Raw genomic sequence first — 17607 nt, 5'->3', positions numbered from 1 at the left:
TGCTCTCTACCTCTATCTCTTTTTATCTCTATCCTGCTCTCTCTCTCCCCTCTCTCTCTCTCTCTCTCTCTCTCTCTCTCTCTCTCTCTCTCTCTCTCTCTCTCTCTCTCTCTTATCTCTATCCTGTTCTCTACCTCTATCTCCTTTTATCTCTATCCTGCTCTCTCTCTCTCTTTCTCTATCTCCTTTTATCTCTATCCTGCTCTCTCTGTCTCTCTCTTTCTCTCTCTTTATCTCTATCCTGCTCTCTCTCTCCCTTTCTCTCTCTCTTTATCTCTATCCTGCTCTCTCTCTCTCTTTCTCTTTTTATCTCTATCCTGCTCTCTCTGTCTCTCTCTCTCTCTTTCTCTATCTCCTTTTATCTCTATCCTGCTCTTTCTCTCTCTCTCTCTCTTTATCTCTATCCTGCTCTCTACCTCTATCTCCTTTTATCTGTATCCTTCTCTCTCTCTTTATCTCTATTCTGCTCTTTCTCGCTCTTTATATCTCTCACCTGTTCTTTCTCTTTCTCTCTCTCTTTTCCTTTATCTCTATCTTGCTCTCTCTTTATCTCTCTCTCTCTCTCTCTCTATATATATATATATATATATATATATATTTTTTTTTTATATATATTTTCCCCTTTATCTCTATTCTGTTCTTTCTCTCTCTCTCTCTCTCTCTCTCTCTGTATATATATATATATATATATATATATATATATATATTTTTTTTTTTAATATATTTTCCCCTTTATCTCTATTCTGTTCTTGCTCTCTCTCTCTGAGTGAAGGCAGTATGTAGTGATAGGGAGAGTGATGTAAGTGAATGTATTCTTACTATCCTGCAAAGCAACACACTGCAGTACACACACACACACACACACACACACACACACACACACACACACACACACACACACACACACAGAGGTCCAGATGAGTGTGTTGGAGGTGGATCAGTTACCTCCAGTCGATGCTGATGCAGTATTTATACAGCACTCATCACCACTCTACTCATCTCCCTTATCTCTCTTATCTCTCGCTCCCCTATCTCTTTTCATCTCTCTTATCCTTATCTCTCTTATCTCTCTTCAAAGAATGCATTTAGTTCTTTTTTTTATGAGTTAAACAAATTGCTGACACAGATATGCAAACACACACACTCACAGCTTGTCTAGTTCCTGTAGTCCCAGAAGTCTTGCCAATAGAATAGGACTGAAGTAAATACCAGTCATGAACCCATTGGCACCATGTTTGATCTAATGTCAGGCGTGAGTTAGAGGGGCATAAATCCCCCCAGTATGCTTGGGGGCCCCATGCTAATCAGTGCTAATCACTGCAGTGCAGAGAATAATGAACCTCCACCCGAATAAGGAGAAGAGGGAGGAGTCAGAGCAGGGGGAGGAGCTGGAACTGTTCTGTGTGTTTATCAGATCTAAATCTGAATAAACTGAGAGCAAATGGGGCTGCTTTATCCTGCAGCTTCACTAAGATCAGCACACAGTGAGAGAGAGGCGGGGTCATGACCTCTACTAAAATAAAATCTTAACTTAGTGTGTGTCCTCACGTAGAAATGCTAACTCAGACTATTGTATAGGATGTGTGTGTGTGTGTGTGAGTGTGTGAGTGTGAGTGTGTGTGTGTGTGTGTGTGTGTGTGACACCCCCGCAAATCTGCAGCTCTTAATAGAAAAGGTAAAAGAGGTCAAAGCGGATCTTTTGGTAAAACAAACACTCATACATAAACATCCAGAAACACCCCACGAAGACATGAATATGTGTGTATGTGTGTGTGTGTGTGTGTTTGTATATGTGTGTGTGTGTGTGTGTGTCCTGTGGATCTCATCATTAATGCATCAGGCTGTTCATCTAGTTCAGGTTTTGTTGTCAAAGAGAAATGCCCCAGTTATCAACACTATATCAGTGTGTGTGTGTGTGTGTCTGTTTTTGTGTGTTTGTGTGTGTGCATTTCTCAGTTTGAATTGTATACTTTCTTCCTCCCTGTCATGAACAGAGAGAATCTTGGTAGCCATTTTATAAGAATTAGGAGAAACACCTACCAACTTGTGCTTCTGTTCACTGGCCACTTTATTAGAAACACCTACATTACCTACATCACTGTAAAAAAAAAAAACTGTTTTTGTAAACAAGCTGTAAGATTGAAGAACCTTGATTACATTGTAATCCAACCCAGAGTGCTGATATATAGAAGGGCATCAGAGAGAACAGACAAACTGCAGGTTTAAGTTCATTTTTTTTGCTCTACTTGCGTAACTTAAATTAAATGAAATCTGTTATCTGTTGAGTATTAGTTCACTCATTTCACTACCTCTTTTTCCAGTTTTCCAGCCAGCTGAAAGCTACAAGCTGTACATGGCTAGGAGAGTAACATTGAGCAAAGCTGAGCTAACTTAGCCTTAGCATTTTTTTTGTTAAGCAAAAGTCTGGCTGCCTTTCTCTGTGTGAGTTTTCCCCTTGAAATCTATTGTGGCTTTCTGTGTTCGGTTTATACTAAATTGTACAACTATTTTTAACCAGTTTTGACCAGTTAGGACTTTTGACCAGTTAGGACTTTATTTCATTACATCATCGGGCATACAGTGAAAATGCTGTACATCAGGGGTGTCCAAACTACGGCCCACGGGGCATTTGCGGCCCGTTTCCTGTTTTGGAGCGGCCCGCGAGGTATTTTTGAAATAGAATGAAAGTTGGCCCGCTGTTAAGCAGGTTTTTATCATGTGAGATTCAAAGTTTGAACGCTAGGAGCAGAGAGAGTGCCCATTTCTAGCTCAGAAAAACAGGCCAAAGAGTCTAAAAGCGGAGAGAATGCGCATTTCTAGCGCAGAAAAACAAGCCAAAGAGTCTAAAAGCGGAGAGAGTGTGCAGTTGTAGCGCAGAAAAACAGGCCAAAGAGTCTAAAAGCAGAGAGAGTGTGCATTTCTAGTGCAGAAAAACAGGCCAAAGAATCCAAAAGCGGAGAGAGTGTTCAGTTGTAGCGCAGAAAAAGGGCAAAAGAGTCCAAAAGGGGAGAGAGTGTTCAGTTGTAGCTGAGAAAAAGGGCTAAAGAGTCTAAAAGTTGGCGTAATTAAGGAGTTTAATATTAAGAGACATCATGAAATTAAACATCAATTTGAAAAATCTTAGTTTACACAACACTGTCAAAGATAAATAAACATAGTCAAGTCAAGTAAAATGGTGTGTAAATGAAAGTAATCAGGAAAATGTATTATTTAAAGTGGTATATTTCATTATTTGTTTTATTACAGAGTCTGTGGCCCGTGAATTCAAATATATTTCTCCTTCTGGCCCCCAACAAAAAAAGTTTGGACACCCCTGCTCTACATCATCACATATTGTTTTAATATCAGTGAAATCAGTCTGATTCTGCTCATTTACTGCAATCATCCTATGATTCCAATATGAGTCTGATATTATCCTGCATGCCTAACATGATTATGGGTATCACGCTCATATCTGCATGCCATATAAATTATTGTGTGTCTATATGAGAGCAAAAGAGCAATTATGATGATGTTCTAATTGCTGTTTGGTTCCTGTTTGGACAGAACACAGCTGTGCGATCACGCCTCTGTTTGGACCAGTGATGGCAGACCTGATGTTTGGCTGTTTTTTTTTTTCTGTTTATTTATTGTAATGTTTTTTTTTTTTTTTTTTGCTTTCTTTAATCTCCTGCCGCTCCTGTGTGTGACGACCCCTGTCCTGCCCTCCTGCCCCGCCACGCCCTCCTGCCCCGCCACGCCCTCCTGCCCCGCCATGCCCATCGCCTCGCAGCGAGTTCAGAAGGCAGCCAAAATCAAGAAAAAGGCGGTGTGTAAAACCGGCGCTTTAAAAACACAAACCATCAAACTAGAGCAACGTCCTCTATTCCCACCTCTCTCTCGCTCTTAATGCTCGTCCTTCATCTGTCCATCATCATCATCATCCCACCACAGTCCACCCCAGCCTCATCAATCATAAAGCATGCTCACCATCTTTTTCTTCTTCTTTGGCTGGCATTCATGAGTGAGAAAAAGAAACAAAAACAATGCATAGAGCCTTATTATTATTATTATTATATAATTCAGCCTGATTTTAGATTAAATTTAGGTTAGGGATGCAACAAATATTCAGCAAATTATTCTGGTAGAAATGGCCAAAAAAAAACAGTTTTTGCTGTGCAAAACCAGCTGGTATGTTAAAAATGATCATTTTTTAATAAATATTTTTGTAATTGTTGTTTTGTAATTGCATTTTCTCTTAAACAGAAGCATTACAAACGTACGCTTTGGCTATTAAAATTATACAATGTGAAAAAAGTGGCAAAATCAATGTAAATCTTAAAAAAACAGCTGTATTCGGAATTTGTTGTTTGGTTTCAGCCACAAATTGGTTAATACTTATTGTACTTAATTTATAATTTGTTGTTCTTTTTCTGTTTAATATTCTTCTGTATCTCTCAGCTTGTCAACAAATGCATGTGTACAGCTGTCCATGGGGCGGGGTTTGGGTCATGATTTATTTCTATTTACTGCAGTGGAGTAAAACTGAATTACACTCCACACTCTGTAGAGGGAGCTCATGATGCTGATTTAAAGCTAATATATGTAAATAATCTGTGTCATTAAAAATCTATGTGACCTGCTGCCCTTGTATCACACTGCATTAAAAAGCTTTTCAGGCAGAATTGTACACAACAAAATCTAGATTTTAACATCATCACTGATGTTAACGCGGTGCCAATTCAACATTCCAAAAATTTTATACTATTTTAAATAATTTTCAAAAAACTAAAGACAATCTAGCTAAAGACAATCATTTACTGGTGTTTTATGGTGAATTCAACAAAAAATATGTGCCAGATTTTATGTCTCAGATTAGAATCATTGTTAGCATTGCTCCAGGCTAGCATTGTTAGCGATACCAGTTGATGATGACGCATTATATATATAAAATTATATGGTATGGTACTTTTAAATATCATGAAATTCTGTGCATATGTAGAAGTTGAACAGACTTAACAGATTAAATAATAATAGAGACACTAATATTAGTGAATCTCAAAAAAGACTCCTTTTAGAGTCAACTTTGGACTTGATATAACACAGTGGATCAACACCAGCAGATGACATGTCTCTCCAAAGCATCACTGATCATCAGTTAATGTTATATTTGGCTGTAAATACACAGACAAGGAACACCTGGAGAAGATAACGAGGGGGCTGGGTTACAAATGAGACACAGGTGGAAACACTGATTACATCATGGGGCTTGGGTGGAGACAAGAAAGAAACAAAACAGAGCCATGTGCTTAAAGAGCACATGGGGAGGAAAACAAACAGACTGGAAAGATTACAGAAACAGGAAGGACAAAGAAAAGAAGAAAACAAGACAGACCAGGGCTAAGGTGTGACAACTACACCATTTGAAAGCAGTTTTCTTTAGCTGATTGTGACAACTTAACCAATGCTGATGCTCACTCTGATTGGCTCCTTTCTAAGCCTCCACATTCACATTTACCATATTTTACACACTATAAGGCCCACCATATAATAATGCACAGTGTCAATGAGTGTCTATTTTCTGGTCTACTTTCATACATAAGTTACACAGGGTTATAAGGCGCATTTTAAGAGACACAAGGTGAAAAAAGTGTCACCATGTAACAAAAAATGTATTTTTTTATTATTAAACAAAAAAAACATTTTCTTTTAAAGTCAATTGATCACTGCATGTTAGTCTACACATATGTGTCTCCTGAAAACTGTTTATTTGGGTGAGTAAATTGCTTCTGTTTACTTATTTAAACTAAGCTTAGATTTCCACCAGCAGCGCTAGCCGTGGTTAGCAGCAGCGCTATGTGCGGTTAGCAGTGCTTAGCGCTAGTAAATGCCACCTGACTGTGCTACACTGATTAAACCAGGGCAATATTAGCTAACAGGTTATCCAACATCGCTTGTTTTAACACGGTAAACATGCAGACTATAGTCTGATATACTCACCTCTTAATAGCGAAAGAGCTAGCACTTAGCACGGTTAGCGGCTAATGCTAATACTGCTCCAGCCTTAGTGCTGGAGAAACTTCATTGGAAACTCCTATATAACACTGTACTTCTGCGGAGTGGCTCTACTGCTCCTTACAACCTGACTGGTAGAATTCTTATATAAAGCGCACTGAATTCTAAGGCGCACTGATGTTTTTTGGACCGATTAAAGGTTTGAAAGTCAAAGTCTTATAGTTAGAAATATACATATTTTAAAAATATGTTGAAAGAACTCAGTTTAGTTATATTAAATGAATCAAACCCAAGTTTGTGTATATATATATATCTATCAGATTTGTACCAAAATATCAGAAATAATAGAGATTTAAATGCTATTGTTAGCATTATTAATTAATTAATTAATTAATTAATTAATTAATGTACTATTATCAACAGATAAAGCAAGGCCTTGTTGTGCTGCTGAATGTGATTATTAACAGTCAGCTCAGTGAGGTCAGCAGTGAAGAGCCGACAGCAGCCAGTCCTGTCAGAGCGATCGTCACCGGCGGCGGATGGCGGGCAGCTGCTGATGACTTAATATAGCACCAGCGTACCAACCGCTCACTAGTGCCAGCCCTACATCATCCCACGCCCTACACGTCCATCCACGTCCCTCTGTTCTCTCTCTCTCTCTCTCTCTCTCTCTCTCTCTCAGACCTGCCAGTCATTCTGTACTCATTTGCTCGTCCCGCTCGGCTCCGCTCGGCACAGATGGCAGTTTAGTTTATTTATTCATTCGTTTATTTTTCCCATTATTCGAGTTAATTCCCTGCATTCTCTTCAAGGCTGGGTTCAGTTAATAATGCTAACAGTGCATGAAAGCAAATGGCCACCAATCAGCATAATTGAATTATTCAAATGGCATCATGCTTCCCTTCATTGTTGGCAGTGTTTGCATCTACGGATGAACTAAAGCTTATTTAAGCGTACAGTATCCAACAGGAGCGAGTACACCCCTCACATTTCTGCACATATTATTTTATTATAGATTTTCAAGGTAAAACACAATAGAAATGAAACTTGTTTATACTCTAGAGCAGGGGTGTCCAAACTTTTTTTGTTGGGGGCCAGAAGGAGAAATATATTTGAAGTCACGGGCCACAGACTCTGTAATAAAACAAATAATGAAATATACCACTTTAAATAATTTTTTTTCCCTGATTATTTCATTTACACACCATTTTACTTGACTTACTATCTTTATTTTTGACAGTGTTGTGTAAACTAAGATTTTTCAAATTGATGTTTAATTTCATGATGTCTCTTAATATTAAACTCCTTAATTTCAGCAACTTTTAGACTCTTTGGCCCGTTTTTCTGCTCTAGAACTGCACACTCTCTCCGCTTTTAGATTCTTTGTCCGTTTTTCTGCGCTAGAAATGCGCACTCTCTCCGCTTTTAGACTCTTTGGCCTGTTTTCTGCGCTGCAACTGAACACTATCTCCGCTTTTAGACTCTTTTGCCCTTTTTCTGCGCTACAACTGAGCACTCTCTGCGCTTTTAGACTCTTTGACCCGTTTCTGACACCTAGCGTTCAAACTTTGAATCTCACATTATAAAAACCTGCTTAACAGCGGGCCAACTTTTATTCTATTTCTAAAATACCTCGCGGGCCGCTCCATAAAAGGAAACGGGTCGCAAATGGCCCGCGGGCCGTAGTTTGGACACCCTTGCTCTAGAGTAGTCAGTGTTTAGCTTGTATAGAATTATAGATTTAGGCCCAATCACATTTCTTTTTTGTACCCCTACCTCTTGTTTTTATAAGTGTTTCAACTCTGTTCCAAGAGTAAGGGTTGAAATTCTCCACCTAAAAATTGGAACTGAAATTTATGCACCTGAAACAGATCTATAGCAATAACAGTTCAGCAACCCAGCTGCTGCTGGTATCCAGTAAACTTTAGGGCATCGTATGTATTCAGAAAGAGGGCAGGTGGTGAAACAATAATTAATTATTATTGTCCATTTCTAATTCTAATGTGATGGACAGATAAAAATTAGCTTAAGGCTAATTATTTCATTAGTTTTATTTATTTTTTCCACCTTAAATGCTGCAGCCTCTGCTGTTTGTTCCACCATTTAAGGTGGAACAGAAAATTAGCCAGCTAGCTATTATGCTTATTATGAAGAAAATAAAACATAAAACATTGAAACTACACATTAACTATGGTAATGTAGTTGTTATCGTAATTTTTAACAAGGAAAATACTCTAAATTGTGCTTTCTTTGGTCGCTTGTTCTGCACCATCTTGCCAGTGATTCTCATAGCCCTCTGTTTTGAGGGAGCCTCTAAAAAAATCTCAGTTTATAAAGCTAATTTAGCCCTAAAATGTTCCCTACCCCTCCAGTCTAACAAGAGTTGCTACACCCTAATCCTAGACATGAAAGTGCAAAACAGAGGGGTAAGGATAACTAAGTGTTAGGGCTGAGGGGTAAAAAGGGAGTGGGCCTTTCTGTTCTCTGAAAATAACTTAACAGACAGCCATTAATGTCTAAACTACTGCAACTCATTTCTGTGAGTACACCTCACAGTGAACAATTGTGTCCAATTGTGTCATTGTCCCTCTCTGGTGTCATGTGACTTGTTAGTGATACATGGTCTTAGGTGTGAATGGGGAGCAGGTGTGTTAAATTCGGTGTTTTGGGTTCACTTCTCTCATACTCACCACTGGACATTCAACATGGCAGCTCATGGCAAAGAACTCGCTCAGGATGCGAGAAACAGTTGCTCTTCATAGTTGCTTTTTTTCCAAAATGGCCTGTAGTGTTGTCACATAAAAGATGTAATAGAATATGTGTTTACTGAAAGGTACTCTATTGTACGTCAATATAAGGTACAGCCCCGGCGACAAGCTTTGAACTCTTTTAAGTACAGGGTTTAGGCAATGAAACTGAAACACCTGGTTTTAGAGCACAATAATGTATTGTCCTTATGGACTGTTCTGGTGGAAACAGGAGAGTTGAGGTGCACATTGAATTCTGTCGTGATTTGATCAGCTGTGGTTTTATGTTTTTTGGATACAATCTGGGTTAGCACCCCAACATCCCTTTCAGACAGCTTCCTCTTACAGCGTCCACAGTTAATCCTGTTGGATGTGGTTGGTTCTTCTTGGTGGTATAAGCTGACATTACCCTGGATACCGTGGCTCTTGATGCATCACAAAGACTTGCTGTCTTGGTCACAGATGCTCCAGCAAGACGTGCACCAACAATTTGTCCTCTTTTGAACTCTGGTATGTCACCCATAATGTTGTGTGCATTGCAATATTTTGAGCAGAACTGTGCTCTTACCCTGCTAATTGAACCTTCACACTCTGCTCTTACTGGTGCAGTAATGTGCAATTAATGAAGATTGATCACCAGGCTGCTCCAATTTAGCAATAAAACCTAAAATCCCACACTAAAATGACAGGTGTTTCAGTTTCATTGTCCAACCCCTCTGTACAAATCTGTACTGATTTTTCTCAGTGTGTAATATATATTCTTTCTCTATGTTTCTCTATAGAGTCCTGATGGAGACGCCCAGACGCTGACCGAAGTTGACCTCTTCATCTCCACCCAGCGGATTAAAGTCCTCAACGCAGACACACAGGTACGCACACAGGCCTCTCTGCGCTGAGAGAAACAAAATGCAATGTTTTAATAAATTATTCACTAAAAGAACTATTAAGTGCAAGCGAGTTGTTAGGACTGGAAACAAATGAACTAATTAAAATGCCAAACATGTTGGATTCCAGCCTCAGCAATTAATTAGCGCAGCTCAGAACGGCGGCATTCAGAGAAAATCGACAGAATTAAACCAGGCGGAGGAACGAAGCCGAATCATGTGATTTATTGCCCTCTATTTTACGCAGTAAATCATCATTACACGGTTTTGTAATATTGTTGTTTTTGCTCGTATGACATCACATGTTTACGTGACCTCAGAAGACTCTGAAACGCTCCTGAAATGATATTATAATAATCCTCGGCGGACGTAATCTACAGGGAGATTAGAGCTGGGCTTTAATCCCGCTTCCTCCTGATCGTGTGCTGATGGTTGCGCACAGCTCCAGCCTGTTAAAAGCCTCGCACATATTGATGTAATCACAATGCAATCCTGAATTATCTCCCGCCATCAGCAGCAGCAGCAGCGTGATCAGCGGCCGGCCGAGCGAGAGAATGAATTATAGATGATGTAAATGATGTGGAATGTGTGCTGATGGAGTCGTTTGGTCAGATTGTTAAGGGACATTCGAGGATTTTGGTACATTTCCTGTCCCACCACTTACATTTCAAATGTACGTATCCAAAATATCTAAATGACTATTTTTTGTGAACAATGTATTTGTTATAAGACAAACTGTAAAATTTGGTGGAAAAATAAGCTCCTTAGATATTATTCAAAAGACCGAATACTGTTTTCTCTTGTCCCACACATTGGGTGACCAACTCCTTTGGCAAATTTAACAATTAAAATAATCTCTAAATAAATGACTTCCTCTCGTATATTGTTGATCTGCATCTCCTTTACTTATGAAAACAACTTCTTTGGTCTACATTGTTTTGCATGTTACAGTTTTTATGCTATTAAGTTGTGTCCCACAACATGCGCTCAACCCTGTTACCATAAGGAATTTTACCTGGCAGAGAAAGAGTTAAAAATATTTGTCTACTGGCACAAAGGAAGTGACATCACAAGGACATTTTCTGCCCACAGGGCAAGACCAAGAGTAAGTGCTCTAACAATTTTCAAGTTTTTTTTTCCAAATATTTTTGTCCAAGTTGTGTGTGTCACTCAGTGAACGCAACCCTGTTACTCATATTGTAAGACTAATAATGAGTAGAGTCAAAATTTACTTTATATACTTATATAACCATGTTTGTGCTTGATCTTGTATACATAGCTAAATTTTACAGTTAGCATCTGATCCTGGGCTAAACCACAACTTAGCCTAGATTTGCAACCCTGTTACTCGCAACCCTGTTACTGTAAGTTACCAAATATATTGCATTATCTAATTAAAAAAACTGCTTTGATACCTGAGCTTGACGAATCAAACTTTTTGTTATTAAATACTATTACCTGTATTTAATAAATATGACTAAAAATGATCAAATTAAAGATCAAATTTTCAGAAGTGACCACCCCTGAAATGTACCAAAATCCTGGAATGCCCCTTAAATTAGCCTGTATGCTGAACATGAACATGAGCTCAAAAACTCACAAAATATATATATAATGACAGAGGTAAATATGTATACAGCTCTGGAAGAAATTAAGAGAGCACTTCAGTTTCTGAATCAGTTTCTCAGATTTTGCTATTTATAGGTTTATGTTTGCGTAAAAATAAACATTGTTGTTTTATTCTATAAACTACAGACACCCTTTCTCTAAACACCTGCCCCAGGTGTTTCTCACCCTCTCTGTGTTTTTATAGCCCATAGTGTTGAGTGTTTTCTTGTCGAGTCTTTTGTATATTTGTGTGATATGTTTGCTGTGTGCGCTTCAAGTTCCTTGTGGTTGTTTTGTGTTGGTTTGTCTAGTCTTAGCTCTCTGTGTTGTTTCTGTTATATAATTACTTGTTTTCTTAGCTTAGCGTAGTCTTAGTTCTTGTCTTAGTTAAGTTAATATCCCAGATTTGTTTCTTAGTTTTTATGTTAGACGTGTTTGCTTTCACTTTTTTCAGCGCATTTGTATTCTATGTATTTGTAACCATCAAGAAACTCCTTTTGTAAAGTATTTATAACCCCTTTTTAAAGGAACCTTATTTTAAAGTGGTACCAAAAATTCTTACATATTAAAACTGATCGAGCTTAAAATTATCCAAGTTTTTAAAGCGAGACGGGGCCAGTAATTCCACAGGGCACTGTGTTTAACCCTTGTGTGGTGTTCATATATTTGTTACTCGTTTTCTTTGTTACTTGTATTTAATTCAGCAAAATTAAGCAATTTTACATTAAAATGCCTTACACATGCTAGCTTCACCTAAATTGCAAGCAATATAAACAACTTACATGGTTAATATTTGCCCTTTACCTTTCTTATGTTACATTTCTTTCAAAAAGTGCTACTCTTTTTTTATTAGTTTTTTAATAAAATGTAAAAGAAAGTGAATTAAACTCAAGATATGAGTAGAAAATGTGTTTAGTTTCAAATTTACAAATGAAGCAATGTTTATTAGCCCTTGGCCAAACATACTGTATGTAATATAAATGTGTGTGTGTGTGTGGGGGGGGGGGGGTGTACAGTGTGTGTTTATCGAAAATGTGTTTTGATATATGTTTTTCACAAAAAATGAGCCAATGCCAATGAGTTTGAGTTAGAAAAAAATATTTTTTTTGATATAATTTGATGAAAACGGGTCCCACAGACCCGAACACCACCTAAGGGTTAATATGATGTAAAATGTCAGTAATGTGTTTGTGAATGAGAAGGTGAAGGCTGGCAGTGTTAATACAGGCATATGATCTGAACCTGTTCATGTTCTGCACATTCAGACAACATCCTGATGATCTGCAGAATCAGTGTGTGTGTGTGTGTATGTGTGTGTGTGTGTGTGTGTGTACAGAACCCATGTATGACCTTCTGCATGTGTGTGGGAGGGGTGTGTGCATGTGTTGATCTGCTTATATACCAATACATGGATGTGTGTGTATGTTTGTATATGTGTATATGCTGTATGTGTGTGTATTATATATATATATATATATATATATGTGTCTCTCAGCATGTGAGAGCGTGTGTGTAGGCTGCAGTCTAGCTGAGCAGCAGTGTGTGGGCAGGCTGGCACGGGTACAGTGTGTATGTACTGCAATGCAGTGTCTCTGTGTGCTCGACACACACCGCTCCACTTCCTGTAATGTCGTGTATGAGAACAGAGCTGCAGCGCTCACACAGCCTCCACCTCCATCACCAGCCTTTACACTCAACACCTCTGTACAGTTTTAACATACACTGATCAGCCATAACATTAAAACCACTGCCTGCTGAACTGAATAACACTGAGAACCACTCAAAACCAAACCAGTTAAAAATTCCTGCAGTTTTCTGATTTTCTTAAGTATACAGTGGTGTGAAAAAGTGTTTGACCCCCTCATGCCCCCTGTTTTCTTATTTAATTGCAATGTTTGTCACTTTTAAAATGTTCAGATCATCAAACTAGGGGTGCAGGAAAAAAACAATTCGAGCTCGCATCGTGTTTCTAACATTGAACTATTTAGAATCGATTCTCATTTTCCAAAAATATATATATATTTTTTGCAGGTGCATTTACTGTCGCGTGGAGCTCTTTAACTGTACTGCGGAGCTCAGCTACTGTCGCGCGGAGCTTTTTAACTGTACCGCAGAGCTCATCTACTGTCGCGCGGAGCTCATACTGTCCTGCGGAGCTTTTTAACTGTACCGCGGAGCTTTTTAACTGTACCGTGGAGCTTTTTAACTGTACCGCAGAGCTCATACTGTCCTGCGGAGCTTTTTAACTGTACCGTGGAGCTTTTTAACTGTACCGCAGAGCTCATACTGTCCTGCGGAGCTTTTTAACTGTACCGCGGAGCTTTTTAACTGTACCGTGGAGCTTTTTAACTGTACCGCGGAGCTTTTTAACTGTACCGCAGAGCTCATACTGTCCTGCGGAGCTTTTTAACTGTACCGCGGAGCTTTTTAACTGTACCGCGGAGCTTTTTAACTGTACCGTGGAGCTTTTTAACTGTACCGCGGAGCTTTTTAACTGTACCGCAGAGCTCATACTGTCCTGCGGAGCTTTTTAACTGTACCGCGGAGCTTTTTAACTGTACCGTGGAGCTTTTTAACTGTACCGCGGAGCTTTTTAACTGTACCGCAGAGCTCATACTGTCCTGCGGAGCTTTTTAACTGTACCGCGGAGCTTTTTAACTGTACCGCGGAGCTTTTTAACTGTACCGTGGAGCTTTTTAACTGTACCGCGGAGCTTTTTAACTGTACCGTGGAGCTTTTTAAACTGTACCGCGGAGCTCACCTACTGTTGTGCAGAGCTTTTTAACTGTACCGCGGAACTCAGCGTCTGTCGCGCACAGTTTTTCTAACTGTACTGCAGAGCTCAGCTACTTTCGTCAGGAGCTCATACTGTCCTGCGGAGCTTTTTAACTGTACTGCAGAGCTCAGCTACTGCAGAGCTGTTTAACTGTACCGCGGATTAAAATGGAAAATACGATTTTTTGTGGAAACAATTTTTTTTTTCAATTTTTTTTTACGAATTTTTGTGGAACAATTTTTTTTTCAGGCAATATCACCCAGCCCTAGTCATGAATAGATGGCCGGACATTCTCCTTAAGGATTTTTTTTTTCCATTTATCACAGCAAGTCTTCCAGGCCCCAGACCATGATACTACCACCACCATGTTTAACATGGGAAAGTAATTCCCAACCTCAGCATGAAATGAACACCTATGGTAAGCACTGCCACAGATAAGAGACCACAGGTCAAGAATATAGAATTATGAAAATATAGAAATACAGTCCAGCGCTGTTGGTAAGTACAGGCCGGGTCCCGCTCCTCCTTTAATTTAAGGCCCGGCCGCCTCGTCTCTGGGGGGGAGGGCAGGGTGAAGAACACGGGACTGATTAGGACACTGATTCTCCGCGCTTGGCTCGCTGTCCAGTGTGTGATCGGAATGGAAATCTATGGATCTCTCCGCCGTTCCTCCGCCTCGGAAAGGTTAAAGGCTCTGAACACCCCGCACACACGCACAAATTGGATCATTAATTGTGCTGACTGGCTAATGATGTATCTTGTGAGTGTGTGTGAGGTGTTGAGAAAAACACAGCTCCGACATGCTGATCCACGACCCACATACACTCCGCTAATCAGGTTAACACGCGCCGGGTGTGTGACACGGCCGGAGTGTGGGTGATGGGAAGTGCAGCTTTATAAACAGCTTAATAAACGGTGATGTATCGTCAGAAGGTGGGAATCCCCAGGTCAGGAGCAGTGGTGTCTTACCATGTTTTACACTTTACACTAATTCATTTCCAGACCTGACCCCAACTTCCTCCCATAATTCACACCTGCTGATGTGTTAGTGTATTAGTTTTGCTGCTCATCTGTTGTCTTGCTTATGTTTTGTGTGAAACTGACTAATGGACAGTCAGAAAATCACTAAAGACACGGCCATCATATCCTAAACCCGTCAGTCGTAATCAAAAAGAGGTGTGTAAATAGCTGCTGGAGTTTCTGAAGTGCTTTGGAAAAGGATCCACAATAAATTAAACAATTTAATTGTGATGAATACAAATGTTTTAAGTTTTTGCCCTATAATTTAAATCTATCTGTCTCTCTGTCTCTCTGTCTGTCTGTCTATTTCACTATCTATCTGTCTGTCTAGGCCTCTTTGTTATCTATATATCTGTCTGTTTGTCTGTCCGTCAGTCCGTCTGTCTATCCAGGCCTGTTTATCTCTCTGTCTTTCTATCTATATAGGCCTGTTTGTTGTCTATCTATCTATCTATCTATCTATCTATCTGTCTGTCTGTCTGTCTGTCTGTCTATTTCACTATCTATCTGTCTGTCTAGGGCTCTTTGTTATCTATCTATCTGTCTGTTTGTTTGTCCATCCGTCCGTCCGTCCGTCCGTCCGTCTGTCTATCCAGGCCTGTTTATCTCTCTGTCTTTCTATCTATATAGGCCTGTTTGTTATCTATCTATCTATCTATCTATCTATCTATCTATCTATCTATCTATCTATCTATCTGTCTGTCTGTCTGTCTGTCTATTTCACTATCTATCTGTCTGTCTAGGCCTCTTTGTTATCTATCTATCTGTCTGTTTGTCTGTCCGTCTGTCTATCCAGGCCTGTTTTTCTGTCTATCGGTCTATATATATAGGCCTGTTTGTTATCTATCTATCTATCTATCTATCTATCTATCTATCTATCTATCTATCTATCTATCTATCTATCTATCTATCTATCTATCTATCTATCTATCTATCTATCTATCTATCTATCTATCTATCCATCCATCCATCCATCCATTCATCCATCCATGCATCCATCCATCCATGCATCCATCCATCTATCTAACAATAGACGCCTGTTTGGAGCATCGTTGTATTTTTGAATGCGGGGGGAGAACGAAGGTGGGTTCTTCGACAATTTTTTTCCCCTGTTATCATGTTTCACCAGAACCTAAGTCAATTTCACACCCAATTTCTTAGTCACACATACTATATCATCAAGTACCACACTGGACAGCACCAAGGAAAAACAGAATAAGACATAAGCACACTTCAATATAACAAATTGGAAGATACAGGTGCATCTCAACAAGTTTAAATATCATTGAAAAGTTACTTCATTTCAATAACTCATTAAATTTCCCATATTATATAGATGTGTTATTTTAAGTGTTTATTTATTTTATTGTTATATTTAATTTAATTGGCTTACAGCTACTGAAAACCCAAAAATCAGTATCTCACAACATTATAATATTATACAAGGCCAATTGGTATTTTTGGCAGTGTGGGCACTGTGCCAAGTCCTGCTAGAAAATAAAATCTGCATCTCCATAAAAGTTATCAGCAGTGGGAAGAAGCATGAACTGCTGTAAGATTTTCGGGGAAAACTAAACTGCACTGTGCATAATATAATATTTTAATGCTGTGAGATACACATTTTTGGATTTCATTGTGTGTAAGCTATAATCATCAATAACAAAAGAAATAAAGGCTTAAAATAGATCACTCTGTGTGTTATACATCTATATAATATATGAGTTTCACATTTTGAACTGAATTACTGAAATAAAGTAATATTTTATTTATATGTAATTATACATTTTTGATATGCACCGGTAAACCAAAGTGGCCAGTAACCAAAATACATTTAGTGGTGCCTCTGCTCTCCATCCTAGAGAAACTAAACAGAGCAGAGTGCTGTGTGGTGTGGAATGTATAAGTGCACCCCAGGTCTTTTATAAGACAACATAAGAATTATGAGTATAGTACATTAAAACAAAGCACTTCCCTAAAAGTAAAAACTAATAATAGCATGTAAAATACCAAGACTGTGCCATTCAACATTATTAAAACCAAACAAAAACACAGTACACACTGTAACAGCCGTCCTTTGTCTCTTTGTGTATTTAAAAGCTTGACTCCTCCACCAGTCACACCAGGCAGGACATACATTATCCATATTTTCTATCTGTCCTTTTATTCAGTCTACACATGATATAGGGTGGTAATTTGAATAAATCGCTGTCAAGCTTAACTGCCTTTGATTTGAACATTTGATTGCTTGTTTGGGGCGTGTCCCCTGAGAAACACAGGCATATTGTTGAATATTTTGCCACACAGTCTGAGTAAGGGGGTGCGTTAATAATACTTCTTGCCTGTGTAAAACCATGTGACCTGTGTCTGCAGGGGGCAGATTTGTCTTCTGTTGGTCAGTCGTTTTACAGCTCTGTAAAAACTTAAGCCACCACTATAGTTTCTGAATCAGTTTCTCTGATTTTGCTATTTATATGTTTATGTTTGAGTAAAATGAACATTGTTGTTTTATTCTATAAACTACGAACAACATTTCTCCCAAATTCCAAATCAAAATATTGTCATTTAGAGCATTTATTTA

The 17607-nt window shown here is 38.8% G+C and overlaps 1 protein-coding gene across 4 annotated transcripts in view; it reads left to right on the top strand.

Annotated features, from left to right (window-relative positions):
• Window positions 1–17607, top strand: part of apba2b (amyloid beta (A4) precursor protein-binding, family A, member 2b) — a 255994-nt gene that overhangs the window by 202974 nt on the left and 35413 nt on the right. For 3 of the 4 annotated variants that reach the window (XM_049471040.1, XM_022665124.2, XM_049471041.1), the window contains 2 exons: window positions 3773–3808; window positions 9524–9610. In XM_049471040.1, coding sequence (XP_049326997.1) covers window positions 3773–3808; window positions 9524–9610 — 123 coding nt within the window. The remainder of the gene's footprint in view (window positions 1–3772; window positions 3809–9523; window positions 9611–17607) is intronic. The other variant, XM_049471042.1, reaches the window with a different exon arrangement.

This window comes from Astyanax mexicanus, chromosome 23 (genome assembly GCF_023375975.1).
Source record: "Astyanax mexicanus isolate ESR-SI-001 chromosome 23, AstMex3_surface, whole genome shotgun sequence".
Lineage (NCBI taxonomy): Eukaryota > Metazoa > Chordata > Actinopteri > Characiformes > Acestrorhamphidae > Astyanax > Astyanax mexicanus.
The sequence above is the reverse complement of the archived record's forward strand: the minus strand, read 5'-3'. Positions and strand labels throughout refer to the sequence as shown.